This window comes from Muntiacus reevesi, chromosome 10 (genome assembly GCF_963930625.1).
Source record: "Muntiacus reevesi chromosome 10, mMunRee1.1, whole genome shotgun sequence".
Classification (NCBI taxonomy): domain Eukaryota; kingdom Metazoa; phylum Chordata; class Mammalia; order Artiodactyla; family Cervidae; genus Muntiacus; species Muntiacus reevesi.
The window spans coordinates 9,204,233-9,223,669 of NC_089258.1; the positions used below are offsets into that span (position 1 = coordinate 9,204,233).

The 19,437-nt window shown below is 41.6% G+C and overlaps 1 protein-coding gene across 2 annotated transcripts in view; it reads right to left on the bottom strand.

Moving 5' to 3' along the window:
• FRMD3 (FERM domain containing 3) overlaps positions 1 to 19,437 on the bottom strand; it is a 325,040-nt gene that overhangs the window by 173,536 nt on the left and 132,067 nt on the right. For both annotated transcript variants that reach the window (XM_065947120.1, XM_065947119.1), the window contains exon 2: positions 3,044 to 3,148. In XM_065947120.1, the coding sequence (XP_065803192.1) occupies positions 3,044 to 3,148 (105 nt within the window). The remainder of the gene's footprint in view (positions 1 to 3,043; positions 3,149 to 19,437) is intronic.

Below are 19,437 nucleotides of genomic sequence, written 5' to 3' on the forward strand. Positions count from 1 at the left end.
ACTTAGGAACTGCAACAGAAGTTTTATCAGTCACCAAACAAAGCGTAAATATTTTCTGTATAGTCCCTTACCAAAAAGATTCATAGGTTCCTAATCTAGGCTGTGTTTCAAATTTTCACTTGAAAGATAAAATGGAAATAGTGTGGTTTTAAATCCCATTCTTCCTCCTACAATTACTAGCTGTAACTGTATCTCTGTTCCTCAGTTTCCCCCTTCCTTGAAGTGTTCTGGGGAAGACTAAAGACCATATGAGTAAAATTCCTGACATATGATAAATGCTCAACTAATGGTAGCTAGAAATACTTCTGCAGGTAGGCTGTTAATTTTGCATAAAAATAGCAGTGGTTAGATGACTGATGTTGTTCATAGAGTCTGTGTGGCCAGGGGAACTCTGAACCATAATTCTAAATTCAAGTACTTCCTTCACCACTCGCTACCCATACCCTTACTTCATCACTTCGCTACTCGCTACTTGGGCAAGGAACAATGTTTTTGAGCCGGTTTCTCTCTCCATGGGGCTTCCCAGGTGGCGCTAGTGGTAAAGAATCCACCTGCCAATGCAGGAGACGCAAGAGACAAAGGTTTGAACTGTCTCCATACAAGAGTAATATCTTCATAGGCCATAAGAAATTATGTCTATGAATGTCTTTATGCCATAGTCTCCAGCACTGGTCAGAAGTCAAAGCTAGGATGGCCGCATCAAAATTAGAATCAAGATGAATTAAAATACCTATTCCTGGCCCTAGCCACAGGAATTCTGATTCAGGAGGTCTAGAATAAGGTCCATACTAACCGATTTTAGCGAACACCTAAACTGACTTAGTTGCAGGGCTAGTCTGGGAGTCACTGTTACTCAATAGTAAATACCATGTTCCCCTCCATGATCTCATAGCAGCCCCACATCCTCACAGTGTCCTGCTACCTTCCTCTTACTCAGGTAAATACTTGGTTCATTCAAGGGTTCCTGCAAGTGCTACAGGAAACCAAAATCTCCTTCCTCTGAGCCACTGTCTTATATCCCTTTATGGAAGATAAGGTCCTACTGAAATGCAGATAAGATTCTCCATGTTTCAGGATAAGGAAGCTGTGGTACATATACACCATAGAATATTACTCAGCCATTAAAAAGAATTCATTTGAATCAGTTCTAATGAGATGGATGAAACTGGAGCCCATTATACAGAGTGAAGTAAGCCAGAAAGATAAAGACCAATACAGTATACTAACACATATATATATGGAATTTAGAAAGATGGTAACAATAACCCTATATGCAAAACAGAAAAAGAGACACAGATGTACAGAACAGACTTTTGGACTCTGTGGGAGAAGGCGAGGGTGGGATGTTTCGAGAGAACAGCATCGAAACATGTATATTATCTAGGGTGAAACAGATCACCAGCCCAGGTTGGATGCATGAGACAAGTGCTCGGGCCTGGTGCACTGGGAAGACCCAGAGGGATGGGAAGGAGAGGGAGGCAGGAGGGGGTATCGGGATGGGGAATACATGTAATCCATGGCTGATTCATGTCAATGTATGACAAAAACCACTACAATATTGTAAAGTAATTAGCCTCCAACTAATAAAAATAAATGAAAAAAAAAGATTTTCCATGTTTCAGAAAACTAATCTATCCCTTCAATATCCTCCTCCTTTACAAAAAAACACTCTGTGAGCCTCTCCCTCACTGTATAAGATCCAAGAACTAGGAGGGGAAAAAGAAATAGGAAGATGACCAGGGCCACCGGTAAGGAGGAGAGCAAATTAAAAAGGGTAGTCACCCCCAGCTGATCCCTTCACACACTGCTATGCTTATCAGTAGGGTAGGGTAAGAGCAGAGACTGGAGCAGATACAGGGCCTTTTTAGGCATAGCTGGGACCCATGCAGGAATGAGAAGCCCTAGGTGGCAGGAGCTGGGATGGAGAATTCTGGGGTCTTTTCAATGTGAGGGACCCATATCACTGTGAGTTTGGCAGATGCCACACCTGAACACTCTTAGACTGGTACCCCCGTGCAGAAAGCAAGACTACTCATGCACCAACAGAGGCCAGGAAGGATACATGTGTCCACGAACAGGAATACAGTATACTCAGTCACTCAGTCATGTCCGACTCTGTGACCCCATGCACTGTAGCCCAACAGGCTCCTCTGTCCATGGAATTCTCCAGGCAAAAATACTGGAGTGGGTTGCCATTTCCTACTCCAAGAAATACAAATTTGGTGGTTCCCAAGGAGAAAGCTTTCAAAGTAACTTTGGGGCTTCTCTGCTGGCTCAGATGGTAAAGAATCTGCTTGTAATGCAGGAGACCCAGGTTCGATCCCTGTCTCAGGAAGATCCCCTGAAGGAGGAAGTGGCAGCCCACTCCAGTCTTCCTGCCTGGAGAATCCCATGGACAGAGGAGCCTGGGGGGCTACAGTCCATGGGGTCACAAAAAGTCAGACACAACTGAGAAACTAACACTTTACCTATAATCTGCCAAAGTTTTTTTTTAATTGAGGCAATACTCACTAACATAACATTTTAAAGGATACATTTCAGGTGGCGTTTAAAACATTCACAATAGTGTATATCTAACACCTCTATCAATTGTCAAACATTTTCATCACCCTAAAAGAAAACCTCGTGCCCATCAGGCAATCACCTCCTTGTTACTTGCTCTAACAATGGCTTTTTATAGTGAAAGGTGGCTTTTTCTGTATAATGAGATTTTACGTAACGACTGTCTGAGAAGCTTCGGCAAACTCTGGGTTCAAAGAGCACAACATTCTCTCTTCAGTCAGGTGGGAGCAGCTTTCTGGAAAGGCCTAAGGTTAAATTTCCCTTCCCCCTGCCTCAATAAGCCCAGTGAGAACGGTGCCAAACTCTTATATACTCTTATACACACACAGACATATATACACATGCCCTGGGCTGGTCAATAACCATGTGATCAATAATTATGAGGTCAAATGCATCACAACTGGTCTAAGAAGAACCTATTCAGCACCCTCAAAGGCTGAGTGCCTCCCCAAAATGGATCTAGATGGTGGTCAACTCTTACCCGCTGCTTCTCTGGGTCCACGTAACGAATGCCAAAGTAGTCCTTCTCCAGTAAACTGTAGTAGTTGCAGATGTGGTCAATAAGAAACTGCCCTTTGGTCTCCCTCTGCAAAAGAAGCACGTTTATGTTTCAGTCAGAGCTTGCCTTGTACATTCATGTCTAACATGTGCCTCATGCACCTCGATAGGTCTGCATGTACAGAAATCAACTCAGTCATTCCAACCTCTGGAGCACAGCTTCCAAACTCTTGAGTGCAATCCACAGTGAGAAATTCATTTTCACACTGTGAGTCATTTTACAAACACACACACACACACACACAAACACACACACACACACACACACACGCGAAACCAAAGGGAAACCAAAAAAGGAACCAAAAGAACACCAAACAGTGTCCTGGATAGATGCAGCACTCTTGACTATTTAATTCTAGTATTGCCATTTACTTTCTAGAAAGTTATTAATGATTTAGAACACTGATTTCACAGCTCAATGCCTAGTAGAGATCCATAGTTTGCAAAACCACACACAATTCCACATACTACACATCTGGCTGCTTGCTCCAACTGTTCTGTAGTATTCATTCATTCAGTCTTCACAATTGCCCTACAAGGAAGGTCCCCATTTTATATCTAAAGAGAGGTTAAAGTGGCTTGCCCAAAGTCACAAAATATGTATGGAGCAAAGCAGGATCTGACCTAGACCACCAGGCTGCAGAATCTGGGCTCTGTGTCATTTTGCCTCTCTAGAGCATTGGTGAACCTACTGTGACCCTGCTAGGACGCAGGGTCTAGATGGTATGGAAATGCAATGAATGTATCAGTGGAACCACCCCAATTCCCATCAGGGAAGGTAGAAAACACAGACATGTCACATCCATAAATCAACATACAAAAGCATGTGGTAGATCAGGGGTTGGGGGGAAGCCCAGGACTGGGATTCAGAGACAGGTCTGGGTGACCTTGAGCAAACTTCCCAGCTGTCTCCACATCAGTAAAATGAGTTGGTTGGACTAGATTCTAAGTTGGTTAGCTGATTTTTCCCTCTAAAGTTCTATGAGTAAGAGACGTATCAGCCAAATCTGATTAAGATAAATACCATTACAACAAAACTCCTTAATAGCAAGGACCCTTCCAAGCCCTCACCAGGATATTTGATAACTTTCTGCTTCAATCAAAGTTGCTGACAGACCCATGGAATGTTGCAGGGATGGAATATGACCTACAAAAGTAAATGAAGAAATCAGAGACCTTAAAAGAGCCACTCTTTCAATCCACTTTAAAACAATTTCGGAAGATTGGTTTCGTCTATGCTACATGATTATTTTTTCATTAGAAACCACTACCACCAGATGAAGAAGTCATTCACTGCCCTGGGATGCAGTGCACTGAACAAAGGATTAGTGCTTATAAGTACATACTGTGATATGAAGCCTCAATTTTCCTGAAATCACCTTTGAATATAAATTTGGATGAGCTTTTAACCTTTTCTTTCTTTCTAAGAGAACCCATTTGATGTAGCTCAAAAGGGACAAAACATCAAAATGGATCGATTTCTGTAATAGTTTTTAAACCAGGATGCTCAAATGACAAGCTATATCTGATGACAACTAAATTTGATGTCCAGAATATAATCAATGGATATAGTACCTTTCAAAGATTTATTCTGCAACCTGTCCATCTTAGATACAGCTGCAGGATCAAATCACTGAACAGAACACAAGTTTAACATTCTATGATTAGATTGCCAAGCTCTCCACAGCAGAATTTACTCTGGTGGACTACCCTCAACATATGCAAGACACACAAGACCTATGGGTTAAGGCAATGCCTTGTAATGATGGGAGATCGAACAGGCCTTGATTGTGCAAGACAGCAACTGCTAGCACTGTGCCTTGAAGAAGATGTAGTACTCCAAAGAACAACAAAGATTTTTTTAATGATTAAGCACAGCAACCAACATATACTCTAAAGCAATATCTCTGACTACTTAAGAACCTTGAGAGAAGGAAATACCACTACAGACAATGTAGTGACTGCATAATACAACTGCATCGGAAACAGGGATCAATGCCTCCCACCAAAGAGATGAGGCCAGTTCCCATGGATCTAGGCTTCCACGCAGATTCCAGGTCTCCGTTCCTCAGAGCACCACTCTCAGTGCAGCAATATTGTAGCAAACTCAGCATCACTTAGGAGGGAGCTTGTTGGAAACACAGAATTCCAGGCACTGTCCTAGACCCAGTGAACCTAACCTACACTTCAGCAAGATCTCTCAGTTATTCATACGCTCATTCAAGTTTGAGAAGCACTGGCCTAGAGAAATTTTCCCAATGTGGGAAAAGTGCAAAAATTGTATCTGTATCCAGAAGGTGCATTTTTTTCTCAAGAAAAAAAAAAAGCCCATTTTCCCCTGTGAATTGTCTATTCCTCAGTCAGAAAGATCAAAGATTTTTCCAGCCTGAACTGTCTATTCCTCAGTCAGAAAGATCAAAGATTTTTCCAGCCTAGAGAACAGAAACTGCCCAAAATCTGAAACAGAAACAGAATCTGCAGGCTGTCAGCCAATCTCATCATCTCTAGATGCTCTGTGTTGCTTCCTCCTGCCAAGGAAGCCAGTTTACATCTTCATGTTCTGCTCTGTTCCACTCCTGCCTGGAGAGCATGACAATGCTCTTAAGTCATGGAAATTCCTATCAGTCTCATTTCTATGCATGAAGCCCAGCACTTGCCTAAACGAAAAGACCACCTGGGCCCAGTATCAAGAGTTGGAAAAGTCTGTCCGGGGATCAGTAATGCAAGGGCGTAGAAGTCCAGCGGCCAGTCCCACACATCTCACTTCAGCGAATGAGCTTAGGGGTGATCGCTGGTACTACCCCACACCTCTCACCCCTAGAGCTCTGGTGAATGACTCAGACCTTCCATTGGTTTCCTCCTGAGGTTTCTGATGGTAGAGGCCATTGTTGACACTCTTAGTGTCTACCTAAGCCAGTGTCTAGCACGCTGAGTGTTACTGAATCAAAAAAACGAGGCACTGCTTTCTCTCATGGAAAACCTAGGTTCTGGAAACTAACAGTGAGTCTCAGGCAAGACACCTAGTCCTATTTTTAGAGATTCTTCAAACATAGTAGAATTAGTTGACTTTCACCCCAATCCTTCAAGGTCTACACAGAGAAGTGGTTACCAAGGATTTCAAGTATTAATATAAAGACTTCTTTTTAATGTCAAAATTTCATTGATTCTCCCACAAGACAGCAGTTATATTTTTAGTACCAACTGAAGAGTAAAGAGAAATCAACTAGCTTCCTTAGAGCTGTTACACAAGTTGTGATTTATTAATCACAACAGCATTTCACACACGTGGAGAACAATAGGGCACAAATGTGTCAGCAGGGCCTTTTACAAAGGTCAGCAGGATGTATGGTCCACACCTCAAGAAAACACCTGAAATACAGACTTTTGATGGCATCTCTAAATGAAGTTATATAGTCTCAGGGCTGAAAGAAGAATCAGTTTACCATACACAAACTCGCATCCCAAAGCTGGCCCACACAACCTACAGCGCACTGTGAATTGACAAAGACTATCCTAAAATACTGTAAATATTGCTGTTTAACATTTTTGTGTGCGCTGCGCTCACTTCCTCAGTCATGTCAGACTCTTCTTGACCTCATGGACCACAGCCCACCAGGCTCCTCTGTCCATGGGATCCTCCAGGCAAGAATACTCAAGTGGGTTGCCATGCTTGTCTTCAGTGAAAAAGTATGGTGGATTTCAATCCCTAATTCCTAAAACTTCAGGTCAAGATGTTTGTTTTGCTGAAGAATTTCTTTTTATATAAATTTTTTAAATGTTATTGAAATACAGTTGATTTACAATGTTATGTTAGTTTCACATGTAAAACAAAGTGATTCAGTTATACATACATATATTCAAGACATTTTGCTACTTTTTAGATATTGGTTAAATGAGGAAAAGAGTACCAATCCCCAAAATACTTAATGTGTTGCTATAAACCAGTATTTAGGGTTTGAATAGATAACTTCAGGAATGAAGGTATGAATATAATAATGATAATTACTATATACTGAACACTTACTGTAACCCCAAGAACTGTGTTACATACATTTAACCTCCTAATGACAGGTAGATTATCAGGTAACTCATGTTCTCCCCATGTTACAGATTTTTTAAATGGACACAGAAAAGTTAAGTTTGTGTGTCAAATCCAGGTCCTACATCTATGCCCAAGCAGTTGTAGGAACCCAATTTGCAAAATTCCCCCTTTTCTCTATGTAGAGACAGAAGAAAACAATGGTATGGGGATCAGGGAACAGTATCAAGTGCCCCAGTTACTAGAATTTGAACCCTGGCAGGAAGAAGCACTGGGTTATCGACCATTATACCAGATCTAGAGAGACGTCGTTTTATAAAATAGAAACCATATTAGCACAGATGTCACCAGTTAATTGCCCAGCATTCATACACGCCTTTGCCTTTCTTAAAAGAACCCAGATTTTGTTCAGTTCAGGTATGCACAAGCATGTGCATAAACGTTATGTGCAAACACAGGTGGACACAAAGAACATGAGCCTCAGGACACTATAAGCCACTATTTCCTTCCAGACTCAAGCTCAGTTAGTGAAAGGGTTTTCTCACTTCCCTTATCTGATTGGTTCAGGAAAAGACACATGACCTAGTTTAGGCCAATGAGACCTGAGGAGCAACTGACTGACGTTTCTGAGATGGTTCTCACTTGCTCTTCTGAAAGAGCTTATGAAGGAGACTTTCTGTTCACTCTGGATGTTGTTACATAAAAGCCTGAGGCCTGGAACTGCTGCAGCCATTTTGAAACCAAACTATTTACAAGGAAAGTGGAGCTTGTGTTCGCAGATCATCAGTCAGGGAGAGTCAGTCCACTCTCCCTAAGTGTGGACTTCCAAGGATGCCAACAAAATTCCTTGTTGTTTCTGACAATACAAGTTGACCTTTCTGCTCATCATGCTCAACATGTTGCCTCTGGTGAGGAGGTAAACCAGTGCCTCAAGCCAAGCAGAAGAGACGGGGAGAGTAACTGTGCTGATGTGAAACACAGTCAGAGGTTACTGACTAAAGAATCAGAGAGTTAAGTCCATCTACCAACAGGTTCTATTTGGCCAGCATGGTGTTTCTGTGTCTTTAAACTGGGAGACTGCACATGATATCTGGATGCTGGCTGCTCTTGAAAAGGTAGAGGGTCTGGAAGGTAGACCATGAAGGTTTGCTCAGCTCAGGATCACTGCCTCTTCTATGGTGGGGGAGCCCTGCAATCTACCACATTTCCACGTATCATCACCCAGTCTTCCACTTCCCTCACTTCTCTAGCCCCTAGAGAAATGTGTTTACAACCCTAATCTGAGGCAAACTAGAGGCTTTTGAAAGGGTTCCTTGAAAGAATTTTCCTTTGACTGCTCAGAAGCATCCTCATAGCCAGGAAAAGTCCTCAGTGGACACAAGTTTGAGCTGCCCTCTGTCCAGCCACTGCAAGTTCTAGGACCTTTGGAGGGAAGAAGGGCCCAACACAGGCCAGACTGCAGAGAGGATCACTGAGATGAGGGGAGCAGGCAGTGGTCTGAAGAATGTGAAGTACAGACCGGGATGCTGGAAACAGTTCATTTTGGGGCTAGCACCCCAGGAACCCTCTCTGACAAACAGAAGTGGGGCTGCCAGACCTAGTTTTCTAGTAATAAAGGTTGTGAGTTTCTCGTTCAAAGGGCCCTTTTGTTTGGAACTCTTCACTTGCAGGAGCTGCTCTTGAGAAGGGGCGGCCCCCACATCTGCACATTTAGGGAAAAGCAGCCTTGTCAGTCTCTGCTGGGTCTTCCACCTGGGAAGGAAGAATCCAATTCCCATTAGAGACTCCAAATGGGTCTTCCAGACAATGGTGAGGCCCAAAACAGCAACCGCACACTCAGTTTGCTGCCAGGAGCATGTCTTCTGGGCTTCCCAGGTGGTGCTGGTGGTAAAGAACCTGCCTGTCAACGCAGGAGACTAACAGATGTGGGTTCGATCCCTGGGTCAGGAAGATTTCCCTAGAGGAGGGCATGGCAACCCACCCCAGTATTCTTGCCTGGAGAATCCCATGGACAGAGGAGCCTGGTGGGCTACAATCCATGGGGTCGCAAAGAGTCAGACACAATTTAAGCGACTTAGCATGCATGCATGCATGAGTGTCTTCTAGGAACAGGTGGTTACATTTCTTGCATGAATTAAGAGTCTCAATCCATTCACTTTCATTGGCAGATAAATGAAAGATAGAACTAGAAACTGGCAAACTGAACAGTTTTGCTTCTATTGTGAAGAATAAGCATTGGTTGATTTAAGAAAGATATGGTTTGATTGAGTAACCTAAAAAATGCTGTTTATATCTATACTTAAAAAGTTCAAGTATATGTGTGTAAATTCATACATTTTATTTGGGAGACACCACAGCTTTAACCAAAACAGAGTATCATATTAGAAAGGAATTAGCTTTTATAATTGGAATTTAAATAGCAAGTGATATATCACTTTGTTAATTGTTCCTTCCTATTGCAGCCAGTAACTGGTATTTAATATCTGGCTGTGACATATATTTAGAAAATTGCATCATCCTCAGACAGTGAGGAAAGAAGTAATATTAAGGCAGTTTAAATGAAGATAAATTTAAAGGAAAACAAGTATAGAGGAATCTCTCATGGTTCAATCTGTGGTTCTTACACAGAAATTAAAAGTTTTTCATTTGTGTTACTCTTCTCAGAAATATAAAAGCTAAAACCAAGGTTTCAAGAAGCTGAAGATCTAATTCTGAATATTTATCTCCTTTATAGTAATAATCAGCATATTATGGCTAATATAACTAGGAAAATATAGGCTAGATTGATTAAAGGCACTTTGTAAACAATACATATTTATAATGTCAGGGAAAGGATAGCATTAATTATGACTGTAGCAGTGACCTAAAGGCTAGAAAATAACAAAACAAATACTAAAGCCAGATATTTACTGGGGAAAAAAAACAACTGCCTGAAAACAAGTATCTGGCTAAAAGTAAAGGCCAGACAAAAGTGGCCTCCTAGACCCACTAGGGTCTTTGGTAGAGAGTCAAAAACCATTACCTCAGTTCTGTGGTAGCCTCTACACACTCTGAGGAGACAGAAATATACTGCCATCCTCACAGCTAGTAGCTTACTTGTATCAAGGCTGGGGAAGATAAAGGGGCCCTATGGAAGAAATAAAAGAAAGCTGCATCCACAAGAAGATAAGCAGCCAGGACAGGTTGGCCACTCACTCCTCTGCCGGAGTCCTGAATGGCGTCTTCTGAAGGGTGGTCAAGGTGACTGAGCAGGAGAGAGGTTTAGTCAGTAATGGGTCCATCTCTTTGCTTTTCTTCTGAGTGTTTTCCACCTCAGTTATCTCTCCAGGGTTCCACAGCTTTCATCCTAAGGATGGGCTGTGTGTCTGCACTCAGTCAAAGGGCTGTCTCTCTTCTGACTGGCACACAGATCCATCCCAATGTTTGGGGAGTCATATTTGATGTGTCCACTGTTCTTAGCGATTTCTACCACTGCCCAGTACTCAAAAGGTTCTTTCTTCCCCATCTTTTACTCTTCTTCCTGTTTCCGGGTTTAGTGCCACTGTCAGCCCCAATTTTTAAAGGCACTCGCCTCTGAATGAGTGCTCCGGGAGTTGGTGATGGACAGGGAAGCCTGGCATGCTGCAGTCCATGGGGTTGTGAAGAGTCAGACACAACTGAGCCACTTAACTGAAACTCTGAATGATTTTAGAGTTTTCCAATTCCAATCCTTTCCACAATTTCAAAAGTGTTTTGTTGTGTGTGTGTGTGTGTGTTTTTTTTAATCTCAAGCTAAGGAATCCAAGGTTGAGATTAACTTATTCAGGGTCAACACAGCTAGAAAGTAGCAAAGTCGATATTTAAAACCAAGTCTGCTTGATTTGGTTATTATAGTCAATGATTAAAAATGAAATGATTCTTCACTGGATAAAGAACATCTGCCAAACAGCTAACATCATACTTAACAGAGAAAAACTAGATGCTGTAAGTCAAAGCTAACATCATACTTAACTGAGAAAAACTAGATGCTTCCTCACTAAGATCAAATACAGGCAAGGACAGCCTCCTCACTACTTCTAAAACATCATGTTGAAAGTTCTAGTTAATGCAGTAAGAAGGAAATAAAAGACAACTAAATTCTGGTGCAGCCAAATAAATAAATAAAAGAAGCAAATGAAAGGCAGACGGATCCGGAAGGAGGCAATAAAACTGTTTATTTGAAGATTACGTGGTTGTCTATGTAGAAAACCCAAAAGAACAGACAAAAGAAAATTTCCTTGAACTAAAAAGTAATTATAGCAAGGTTGCAGGATACAAAGCAAAATATACAAAAGTGAATTGCGGGCTTCCCTGGTGGTCCAGGGGTGAAGAATCCACCTTACAATGCAGGGGCACTGGTTTGAGCCCTAGTCTGGGAAGATCCCACGTGCTGCAGGGCAACGAAGCCTGTGTGTTGCAACTACTGAGCCCACAGGCAGCAACTACTGAAGCCCGCACCCTCTAAACCTGGGCTCTACCAGAGAAGCCTCATCCATGAGAAGCTCACACATCACAACTAGAGACAGCCTGCGTGCAGCCATGAAAACCCAGAGCAGCCCCCCAAAGTGAATTGCTTTCCTATATATTAGCAAAGAACAACTGTCAGTTGAAATTGAGAACACAGCACCATTTACATTACCACCAACAACATTAAACATGCTGGTACAAATGTGTACAAAATCTGTGTGAGGAAAACTACGAAATTCTGATGCAAGGAACAAAAAAGTATCTGACTAAATGGAGAGCTATTCCATGTTCATGCAGATAAGACTCTATATTGTCAAGATGTCAGTTCTTCCCAATTTGAGCTGCAGATTCAACGCAAGCACAATTAAAATCTCAGCAGTTCCTTTCTGTATGTCAACAATCTGATTCTAATGTTATTACAGAAAGGGGAAAAGATCCAGAATGGCCAATGCAATATTGATGAAGAGTAAAGTCAGGGACTGACACTACTTAACTCCAAGACTTAGTATAAAGTTTCAGTGATCAAGACAGTGTGGTATTGGTAGGGTAATTGACAAATAAGGCAGAAACCAGAAGAGCCCATAACAGCAGAGCCCAGAAATAAACCCACACAAATATGGTAAACTAGCCTTTGACAAAGGAGCAAAGACAGTTCAACTGAGAAATGAGTCTTTTCAACAAATGGTGCTAGAACAACTAGAAATACACATGCAAAAAAAAAAAAAACAATCTGGATGCAGAACTTATACCTTTAAAAAATTAACTCAAAATGGATAATAGACCTACATGTAAACCACAAAACTATAAAACCTCCAGAAGGAAATATAGGACAAAATCTAGGTGACCTGGGTTTTCAGTGGCTTTTCATATACAATCCAAAAAGCATAACTGATGATGGAAAAAAAATTGATGAGTTGGACTTCATTAACATTTAAAACTTTCATTCTGCAAAAGAAAACTGTTCAGAGAATGAAAAAACAAGCCAAGATTTGAAGTGTTTGTGAAACATAAATCTGAAAAAGGATTTGTATCCAAATATACACAAAGCACTCATAATTCAACAATAAGTTACAGACAATTTAAAAAGTGGGCAAAAGACCTTAACAGACAGTTCATCAAAGAACACATGAAAAGATGCTCTGCAATGCATGTCATTAGAGAATTGCAAACTGAAACAAGACGACACCACCATATACCTATTAGATAGCTAAAATACAAAACACCAACAGTATCAAAAACCGACAAGGATGTGGAGCAACAGGAACTCTCATCCACTCCTGACAGAAACATAAAATGGTGCAGTCACTTTGAAAGACAGTTGAGCTGTTTCTTACGAAGTTAAATGTAGGCTCAATCCAGTAATTTTACTCCTAGATATTTACCCTGATGAGTAAAAATTTTCTGGCCATACAAAAATGTGAACACAAGTGTTTATAGCAGTATTATTCACAATTTCCCCAAATTGGAAGCAACCAAGATGTCCTTCAATAAATAAATGGATAAAAAACTAGTACATCTATATAATGAGATAATATTCAGTGGTAAAAAGAAATTCGCTTTTAAGCCCTGACATGAAAGAATAAAGTGAAAGTCACTCAGTCGTGTCCAACTCTTTGTGATACCATGGACTGCAGCCTGCCAGGCTCCTCTCTCCATGGAATTCTCCAGACAAGAACACTGGAGTGGGTTGCCATTTCATTCTCCAGGGAATCATCCCAACCCAGGGATCAAACCCAGGTCCCCTGCATTGGCAGGAGGATTCTTTACCATCTGAGCCACCAGGGAAAGGAAACTTAAATGCACATTATTAAGTGAAAGATGCTAGTCTGAAAAGGCTACCTATTATATTGTGTACAAATGACATCCTAGAAAAGGCAAAACTATAGAGACGGTAAAAAGATCAGCGGCTACTGACTGTGTGGATTACAATAAACTGTGGACAATTCTGAAAGAGATGGGAATACCAGACCACCTGACCTGCCTCTTGAGAAACCTGTATGCATGTCAGGAAGCAACAGTTAGAACTGGACATGGAACAACAGACTGGTTCCATATAGGAAAAGGAGTATGTCAAGGCTGTATATTGTCACCCTGCTTATTTAACTTATATGCAGAGTACATCATGAGAAACGCTGAGCTGGAGGAAGCACAAGCTGGAATCAAGATTGCCAGGAGAAATATCAATAATCTCAGATATGCAGATGACACCACCCTTATGGCAGAAAGTGAAGAAGAACTAAAGACTCTCTTGATGAAAGTGAAAGAGGAGAGTGAAAAAGTTGGCTTAAGGCTCAACATTCAGAAAACTAAGATCATGGCATCCGGTCCCATCACTTCATGGCAAATAGATGAGGAAATAGTGGCTGACTTTATTTTTCTGGGCTCCAAAATCACTGCAGATGGTGATTGCAGTCATGAAATTAAAAGACACTTTCTCCTTGGAAGGAAAGTTATGACCAACCTAGACAGCATGTTGAAAAGCAGAGACATTACTTTGTCAACAAAGGTCCATCTAGTCAAGGCTATGGTTTTTCCAGTGGTCACGTATGGATGTGAGAATTGGACTATAGAGAAAGCTGAGCACCGAAGAATTGATGCTTTTGAACTCTGGTGTTGGAGAAGACTCTTGAGAGTCCCTTGGACTGCAAGGAGATCCAACCAGTCCATCCTAAAGGAGATCAGTCCTGGGTGTTCATTGGAAGGACTGATGTTGAAGCTGAAACTCCAATACTTTGGCCACCTGATGCGAAGAACTGACTCATTGGAAAAGACCCTGATTCTGGGAAAGATTGAGGGCAGGAGGAGAAGGGGACGACAAAGGATGAGGTGGTTGGATGGCATCACCAACTCAATGGACATGGGTTTGGGTGGACTGTGGCAGTTGATGATGGACAGGGAGGTCTGGCGTGCTGTGATCCATGGAGTTACAAAGAGTCGGACATGACTGAGCGATTGAACAGAACTGAACTGAGGTGGGAGGGAGGCGTGAACAGGTGAAACATAATCTTAGAGCACTGAAACTATTCTGTATGACACTTAGTGGTGGAAATGTGACATATTTGTCAAAATCTATAGACTATATAACAAAGTGGAACCCTAATATAAACTAGGGAATTTAGTTAGTAATAATGTAAAGCTATTGGTTCATCAAGTTAACAAATGTACCACACTAATTAATGCAAGATGGTAGTAACAGGAGAAACTAGGAGGGGAGGGGATGGTTGTATGGTAACTCTACTTTCTCCTCGATTTTTCTGTAAATGTAAAGTTACTCTAAAACAGAGTCTATTAACCTAAAAAGGAAGGAAGGGAAAGTGGGGGGAGGGTGAAGGGAGGCGAGGAGGAAACCAGCAAAGCGCCTCAGGGGATATAAACATAAAACTTGCAACTCAGGAGACTGACCCAGGAAATAAATTTAACAAAATAATCTAGTAATTATCCAGAATAAAATTGAACATAAAGATCTCTTTTTCATTATTTAAAGTTCCAAAGGGGAAAAGTACAGCTTTAAGTAATCTCCACTCTGGTAGCTGAGATAAGATTTTAAGCAAAGTGCTTTCAAGCTGTCTTCATTAATCAATACTTCCAGAATTTAAGTACATCTTCACTTAATACCTGCTTTTTCCCTTAGTCTAGTTGATGATCTGCAACATTTGTTTCTCTAACAGGTGTTGTAAAACAGGCCAAGCCCTCTGGATTTCATGTCGCCCGGAGCCCCCAGCATCAGGAGAGCAGACATGAGCATTACCTCTTCTTCTGAGATTGGAATGGGCAGGAATTTGATTAGAGACCCCTGATTGGCTGGCATTGTGGACCACACTATTCAAATTACTTCAACTAGGCATTTAATTTAATCCACATGAGCCCACGAGCTAGCTGCTTTTCCATTTTTTAGGAGGGGAAAATAGAGCTTAGAATGATTGAGTAACTTGCCCAAAGTCACAAAGCAAGCAAATGGTAAAATTCAGGTTTGAACTCCAGCCTGGAGTTAGTCTGGAAAGGAAAGGCCAGAATTATTAAAAGGAACAATGCTTGCCTGCTAAGCTGCTTCAGTCGTGTCTGACTCTTTGTGACACTATGGACCATAGCTTGCCAGGTTCCTCTGTCCGTGGGATTCTCCAGGCAAGAATACTGGAGTGGATTGCCATTTCCTCCTCCAGGGGATCTTCCTGACCCAGGGATGGAACCCAAGTCTCATGTCTCCTGCATTGGCAGGAGAGTTCTTTCTTTAATTTAAAAGGGGAAGAATTATAGGCTGTTAGAGTTGAAAGGTACTGTAGAGAGAGTCTGATCCAAACCATTTCAGAAATGGGGAAACTGAGGCTCAGAGAGGTTAAAATGAAGTAACTTAAGTGTTGGAGCTGAGACTTGAAATCAAGAGTCGGAACCAAGATGTAGAATCAAGAATTGGAGCCAAGATATACCAGTAAGGGTAGGCTAGGCTAAGCTGCAGTAACAAAAAATTCCAGGAACTTCCCAGGCAGTCCAGGTCAGGACTCCACACTTCCACTGCAGGGGGTGCAGGTTCAGTCCATGGCTGGGAACTAGAATCCCACATACTACCTGACACGGCCCAAAAATATATAAAATAAAAATCACTTCATTAAAAAAAGTCCAACGTGTCATTGGGATAATATCACAAAGGGTTATTTCTTGCCTACAATACATAGCTGATGCTGATTTGGTAGGGGAGGGCTTTTCTCATCATAGCTTAGGGACTCCAAATGATGAATTCTTCTTGGAAGCAGCTTCAACAATAACCACAGCAGTGGGAAGGGAATATGGTGAATCCCATGCCTGCTTTGAAACATGTTATTTCAATGTGGTATACACACACACACACACACACACACACACACACACACACACACACACACAGAGGAATATTACTCAGTCATAAAAAAGGATAAAATAATGCCATTTGTAGCAACATGGATGAACCTAAAGCAAAGCAAGTCAGACAGAGAAGGACAAACATCACTTGATATCACTTATATGTAGAATTTTTAAAAATGATACAAATGAACTTATTTACAAAACAGAAGGAATCGTAGAGCTAGAAAACAAATTTATGGTTACAAAAGGGGAAGGGGTAGGGAGAGATAAATTAGGAGTTTGGGATTAGGAGACACAAGATACTACATATAAAATAGACGAGTTCCTACTGTGTAGCACAGGGAACTATATTCAGTATCATAAATAATAATGGAGAAGAATTTGAAATATATTTATATATACACATATATATATAACTGTTTCATATACATATACATAACTGAATCACTTTGATGTACACCAGAAACCAACACAACAGTAGAAATCAACTCTACTTCAGTAAAAAGTATGTCACCTCAGCTCATTAGCCAAAGCGAGTTAAAAATCTTGCCTAACTTTAGAGGAGTTATTGCTATTCAGTCACAAGTTGTGTTCTACTATTTGTGACCCCATGGACTGCAACATGCCAGGCTGGGAAATGAAATTCCGTGTGCCCATAAGGACAAGAAATGAAATACTGATGAAGAATCCTAGTATCTATCACACAAGGGTTGGTCTGACAGTTAACTTAATCAGCATACCATGCTAGATTTGCCCTCTGAAAGAGAATTTTTTAAATATTCACCTAGAACTACAGTATTGCCACCATTTTTGCAATCTTCACAAATTTACTTTGGGCATCTCTAACCACTTAAGGAATTCAGTGACTTTGGAGCCTGAGATCTACCTGGAAGCACCAGCTGATCACATTATTTTAAAAATTTTGTGAGAATATAGAGCTTTAAGAAAAACATGGCAATAGTCAATTAGGAGCTGCCATTCATACACAGGGAGAGCAAAGAGATCATTACTGTTTATGGAATTCTCAAGGCACCCAGGAGCTTAATAGGGAAGATAGACTTCCTCCTGAAATTGCATACAGATATCTACACTGAGCTCAATAGTTTAAAAAAAAAAAACCCATTCAGGTTCATTATGCATAGATCCCCTTCATAGTCCCTCCCGTCTATCCATCAAGAGCCTTGGGTAGAGGGATTCTCTGGCTTCTGAGATTAATCTGACAAGTCAGATCTTGGTCCATTCAAAGTGATGAGGTAAAGCAGCTGGAACAAGAGTCACTGAATTGTTTATGGGGAAATTCAAAGAAAGACTTTCCCCCATCCAGGCAATTAAAAAAGAAAGAAAACTAAACAAGACCAAAGAGACGAATTTGCAAGCAGATCATATACATGTAGCCCTATTACATCCATAGGAGTTGACATGGCTCAGTCTTTACACCCTACCCGAACACATTTAAGTACTGAAGAGAAATTCAACTCTCCAGAATGTGTTTTCAAGTAACATTTAGGAGAATCCAAGGTCTAACCCACACTTCCCAAACTCTCTTTTGCCTCTCCAAATTGTCTTGTGCTGTGACAAGTGCTGTGAAAGCTCTTACTCCCAAGTTCCCGCCCCACTGCAGAACTAAAGGTTTCATCTTTTATATCCCCGTCCCCTCTCTCTCCCCTATTAAGATGCATGTTGGTAGCCTTATTCACAACAAGAAGTAATTTTTCCTCCCCAGGAGAAAGGAGGAGGGAAAAACTGTGCAGAAGGGCAGCTTGAAAGTTCATGCATGCTTAGAACTGCAGAAGTCATGAGGCTTTTTTTAATTTCCTTTTTTAATTGGAGGATAATTGCTTCCCAATGTTGTGTTGGTTTCTGCTATAAACAGCCTGAATCAGCTATAAGCATACAGGTACCCCACCCCGCCACCCCACCCGTCTAGGTCATCACAGAGCCCTGAGGTGAGCGCCCTGGACTGCGCCGCAGCTTCCACCAGCTGTCTGGCTTACCGACGGCAGCGCATACACGTCAATGGCACTCTCTCGACCTGTCCCTCCCTCTCCTTCCCTACGACATCCACAAGTCTGTTCTCTACATCTGAATCTCTGTTCCTGTCCTGCAGATCAGTACCATTTTCTCTGGATTCCAAATACTTGGTAACGCATTAATATAGGATATATGTTTTTTTCTCTTTGAGGCTTGCTTCACTCTCTATAACAGCCTCTAGGTTCAACCACCTCACTCTTGAAAGGGCACTCTGCAATGGCGCAGGACACATCACCGCCCCGGAAGCATCCTGACAAAGTTGCTAAGACTGGGGATGGGATGGACTGGGAAGGAAAGAGGAGATTCACTGAACTAGGGAATTAGTCCCAGAATATTTCCTACTACACCAGCATAAACATATCTAGGCATGGCTGCCCCTCTGGGAACTTAATTCAGTGTGATAAATAATATGACAAAGGTCATAATCACAGTGAGAATTAAAGCTACAAATTACTGCGTGCTAACTATAAAGAAGGCCATGCTAAGAGCGGCACAGAGATTACATCATTTGCTCTTTCCAACAACCCTAGCTAGCATCGGCCCTATTTGGGTGGATGACCTTCTAGAAATGTATGATTTCCACCCACTTCCATTCCTAACTCTTCTAAGCTACAATTTTTTCCCTCTCAGACGCTACTCTTTATTCTGGCAAAAGACCAACCCAGCATGGTCCTTAACTTACACTCTCTGAAGTCCTGATGCCTCCGCTTCAATTCTAGAAGATTCTCGCATCACTAGTCAGGCGATTAGCTAGTCTGTAGTCCACACTGCCTCTGAAACTCCTGAAACGCCCCTCTGTGTGCTGGGGGGAATTCTCGGGCACACACACACACACATGCACACACACACAAATGATTTATCACAAATATTTAAAGACTAAAAGACGCAGGCTGGGTTCACCGACTATCACACTCCCCCTCTCGGCA